Source organism: Limulus polyphemus, unplaced genomic scaffold (genome assembly GCF_000517525.1).
Source record: "Limulus polyphemus unplaced genomic scaffold, Limulus_polyphemus-2.1.2 Scaffold12675, whole genome shotgun sequence".
NCBI lineage: Eukaryota > Metazoa > Arthropoda > Merostomata > Xiphosura > Limulidae > Limulus > Limulus polyphemus.
In genome coordinates, this window is record NW_013678285.1 from 1 (window position 1) to 5,271 (window position 5,271).

The 5,271-nt window shown below is 32.8% G+C and overlaps 1 protein-coding gene across 1 annotated transcript in view; it reads right to left on the reverse strand.

Moving 5' to 3' along the window:
* Positions 1-517: 517 nt before the first annotated feature.
* The window catches only part of LOC111083995 (integrin alpha-PS1-like), a 9,571-nt gene continuing 4,817 nt past the window's right edge, over positions 518-5,271 (reverse strand). The window contains exons 5-7 of the mRNA XM_022380763.1: positions 2,414-2,558; positions 1,600-1,677; positions 518-602 (exon numbers count right to left, since the gene is read on the reverse strand). Of these exons, the coding sequence (XP_022236471.1) occupies positions 522-602; positions 1,600-1,677; positions 2,414-2,558 (304 nt within the window). The 3' untranslated portion in view covers positions 518-521. The remainder of the gene's footprint in view (positions 603-1,599; positions 1,678-2,413; positions 2,559-5,271) is intronic.

Genomic DNA, 5,271 nt, shown 5'->3' on the forward strand with positions numbered 1-5,271 from the left:
TGTCATGAAGAAATAAATAACCATCGGTTGATTAGTAGTCAGTCACCTAGATATGGGGTTGTAAAATATAATAACATTTCACTGTCACGAAGAAAACAATAACTATCGGTTGATTAGTAGTCAGTCACCTAGATATGGGGTTGTAAAATAAAATAACATTTCACTGTCATGAAGAAAACAATAACTATCGGTTGATTAGTAGTCAGTCACCTAGATATGGGGTTGTAAAATATAATAACATTTCACTGTCACGAAGAAAACAATAACTATCGGTTGATTAGTAGTCAGTCACCTAGATATGGGGTTGTAAAATAAAATAACATTTCACTGTCATGAAGAAAACAATAACTATTGGTTGATTAGTAGTCAGTCACATAGATATGGGGTTGTAAAATATAATAACATTTCACTGTCATGAAGAAAACAATAACTACCGGTTGATTAGTAGTCAGCCCCTAGCTATGGAGCTGTAATATAAAATAACATTTCACCATCATAAAGAAAACAATACATGTTTATACTTACGTATTAGCCCAGATTTCAAAACTTAAACTGTTTTCTACATCATGGACTCTAGGACTAAATCGTAGCTGAATCTCAGCCTAAAGAAAAAAAAAACCTGAGGCAAACTAGAGTATATTACTTTGAACATTGAGTTCAAAACTAATAAATAAGTAAACAAACCAAAACGCTAATTTTATAATTATTATTACAAATATTAAAGATAAATTTTCCAAAGCTGTAACGACCTAGAACAAACACATGTCATGGTAATTATAAAAACACATGGTAATTAAAACACATGTCATGATAGTCCTAGAATATCACCTAACCATGGTTCTAGTATCGTCCTAGACTATCACCTAACCATGGTTCTAGTACCGTCCTAGACTATCACCTAACCATGGTTATAGTACCGTCCTAGACTATCACCTAACCATGGTTATAGTACCGTCCTAGACTATCACCTAACCATGGTTATAGTACCATCCTAGACTGTCACCTAACCATGGTTCTAGTAACATCCTAAACTATCACCTAATCGTGGTTCTAGTACCATTCTAGACTATCACCTAACCATGGTTCTAGTACTGTCCTAGACTGTCACCTAACCATGGTTCTAGTACCGTCCTAGACCATCACCTAACCATGGTTCTAGTACTGTCCTAGACTATCACCTAACCATGGTTATAGTACTGTCCTAGACTGTCACCTAACCATGGTTCTAGTACCATCCTAGACTATCACCTAACCATAGCTATAGTACTGTCCTAGACTATCACCTAACCATGGTTATAGTACCATCCTAGACTATCACCTAACCATAGTTATAGTACTGTCCTAGACTGTCACCTAACCATGGTTCTAGTACCATCCTAGACTATCACCTAACCATAGTTATAGTACCATCCAAGACTATCACCTAACCATGGTTCTAGTATCGTCCTAGACTATCACAAAGAAACAGCAGGAAGTTTATATACATGTTTTAATAAAGTGTAAATATACTTTATTAATTTACATGATGAGCTTCAAAAGGATATAAAAAATAGACAACAGATATCTTAAAATGTGAGGAGATGAAGATCCTGGACTTACCTCTCCAATGAATGGATGGCCCAACTCACAGATAACCAACCTGTTATTTTCTGGTGTACAGACTATATCTCCTCCTTTCTAAAACCAACGAGAAGAACATTAAAAGATTTCAGCATGTTAATAATCAGAATTTGTATAACATAATTTCTAAAAAGCAGGATGTAGTTGTTTGGTTAGTACCAAGAAATTTATTGTTTTAAAAAAATCTAGTTTCTAGAAAGTCCAACTTTCTAGCTTATTATTTCTATATTTAGTCCAGCTCATTGTTCTGACGTATAGTCCAACTTTCTAGCTTATTATTCCTATATTTAGTCCAGCTCATTGTTCTGACTTATAATCCAACTTTCTAGCTTATTATTCCTATATTTAGTCCAGCTCATTGTTCTGACGTATAGTCCAACTTTGAGCTAATTAGCCAAGGTCAGAAGATGCTTTTGTTCAAATACAAAATACAGTTTGAACTCAAGTTGAGTATGTAGTTTACAGAACATGTTAAACTACAGCTGTCGTATCAACAGTACAGTTTGTATTTTTACAGGTAGTACATAACTTAATCAATGAAATATTATAATAGCGTTGTTAATCATACTATATAAATACATTATTATTTTTCACGTTTGAAATTTGATTATTAAACTTAATATCCACTACCGGCACTTGTACGGTACGGCTTCAATAAAGTTTGTATTGTGTAAATATAAAACGTTGTTTTTAATTAATTATTTATTATAATTTTTAACAAAAAATTAAACTTAATGTTTGTCAAGTAAAAAATAAAAGCTACGACACTTTGGTTAGAATCATTTGTACTTACCGTACTTTTTTGTCCTATATAGCTGACTGGTGCAGGATGAGAAACGTACAACTTTGCTTCAAAAGCAGGTTCCCTGTTGTTTTTCACCGTCAGTGTCATGTTTAAGTTCTCTTCGCCTAAGTACAGCACCAACTTTCCATTTTCTCTAAACAAAAGTATCAGGATTGACAGTTAGGATTGATAGTTTCTCAAATTTTCAAAATGACACAGAGATTTCTTTGTAATTATAAGTAAATTTGTGAAATAGTATTCCTTCATTTTTATTAATTATTATTATTGTATGTACGTTTTCTCATTTCCAATTAGAATTAACCGTAACATTAATCTCACAGTGAGTCAAATCAACTGACACTAGGTGGTGCTGAGGTTTATGTCACAGTAACTATGTAAATCAGTCATTCTACATTGATCAGATGGTTTGTCAATAGCCAATAATTGAACTTTAGCATTGTCAGCTGGTAGCAACAAGAAGTGATGATTACATAAACCAGGATCTCGAGAATGTCGAGTTTTAGATTGGATATATTACTTGAAACATAACAGAGGTTATAAGTGTTGTGAGTTATAATTAAAAAGAGAGTGTTATATTATTTTGTTATAACTTACAAAGTTAGGATTTTATCTCTCTGGTTCTTTTTCTTAACTTCTTGCATTAAGGTGAAATTATTGTGTCACCAGTTCGAGGTTCAGTTGTGTCAATTATAAAAGTCTGTTCACGTCTTTTTGAATTGTGAGTATATTCTGTTTAATTTGTGAAAATTAAAAAAAATACTATATATATTTTTTAAGGATCCCAATACTAAGGATATATTAAAACATTATATAAATATTTAGATATCTACTTTATATTGACAAAAACAACAAGAGGAAATCCTCCATAGACATGACACTTGAAATTCTTTTAGGCAGAATTAGAGTAAATTAATCAATGAGACTTTTATTTTCCTTTTTATTAGCTATATTTTTTGTGAGCCATCATGGAGCGCGTGTATACCCGATTCAATTTTATTACTCATCAGGACTTCTACTAGCCTACCATCAAATTGAAATTCTTTTAGCCATGATTAGAATAAACTAATCTATGAGACTTTGGGCATGATCAAGTCGAAAAGGTTTGACCTACTGAGTCCAAAACCGTAATTAGATCTCAAATCAGTCAAGAGATGACAGAGCTATGAGACAAAAGTTTGTACTTGAAAAAAAAAAAGAAGAAAAACTCAGAGTCATTCTAGGAGCCACTACGCTGTTGGTAAAAAGTTTAACATTGATATGAGCAATGTAGAAATTAATGTGTAGAACATCTCATTGTTTTCTAATCATTCTTGCTTAAATTTGTTTGTTTGTAGTTAAGCACAAAGCTACACAATGGACTATTTGTGCTTTGCCCACCAAGAGTATCGAAACTCGGTTTCTAGCACTGTAATTCTGCAGACGTACTGCTGGGCCACTGGAGGGCATTATCTTAGAAAAGAGCTCTCTGTGGATGTGCAAGGAAAACAGTTGTAAAAATGTTCTTCCTTAAATATTCATAGCTATTCTCTATCATACATTATTTGAATGTATTGTTACGTTTCCGTTAATTAACTTTCCGTAACTTCGTTCCGATGAAACTTTAGCGACACAAGTCCTTACTTAATAAAACTGGTTTATTCTTTCTGAATATAACTTTACGATACACTTGATTTCAACATTCGTGCTAAAACAAACGCTATAACGAATGTTAACTTCAACAATACTTTCTCACTGCAGATCAATTACTCACTACCTACACACATTGTTCCGTCATGTTGTCACCCTCTTATATATATATACCAGAATACCCTATATCTAGTAATCTCCCGAAGGTTCGAGAGAAGTGGCCTGACACTAGTCACGTGACCTTGCTGACGCAACACTATTCTCAGATGAAGGACAGCTTTTACAGATGTATGGACATATACAGATTTTTCTAACTAGCAAGTGAAAAGTCTCCCAATATAAATGTCATTTTAAAGTATTGTATACTTTGTTTTATGTTTTGTTGCGGAAACTTTAAACTGAACATCCTGTTCTTCTGGAGTTTTAATTTTCTTTAGACACACAACTCTTTGAAACACTTTTTTCTATATTTTAAAATCATCATTAAAGAAGTTCACATACTTTGTTTTATGTTTTGTCGCGGAAACTTTAAACTGAACATCATGTTCTTCTGGAGTTTTAATTTTCTTTACGCACAACTCTTTAAAACACTTTTTTCTATATTTTAAAATCATCATTAAAGAAGTTCACATACTTTGTTTTATTCTGCAATACTTATGAAAAATGGAAGCTTTTTTTACCTTTTAAACTAACATGTTATTGTGATTTTAATGACTCACAAGAACTGAGGAACATTACCCATCATCTACTTTAATTATTGAGTACGAGTTGTTACGTATTTGATAGGATTATTTATTATCTTATGCAGAGCTGGTACTATGGAAAATTGTGGCTTGTGCAAACTTTGTGTTCGACACCCCTGCCTCAGTAAAACTGACAAGAACTGCTAATTGTAATGCTGATTTTTGTGCCCATCGGGTTGGGTGCCCAGTGCGGGGGGCACACATCGCCCATTCTGACTTAGCTAGTGTTTGTACCTTGTCTACAGGGTACAAACTATCCAAAGTTAATACATTTATACAACAAAATAAAGGAATGTAAAGTTTGAACCTTAGATAGTTTGTACCCTGTAGATGTTGTATAAATGTATTAACTTAATAGAGGAATGTAAAGTTTGTACCCTGTAGATGTTGTATAAATGTATTAACTTAATAAAGGAATGTAAAGTTTGTACCCTGTAGATGTTGTATAAATGTATTAACTTAATAAAGGAATGTAAA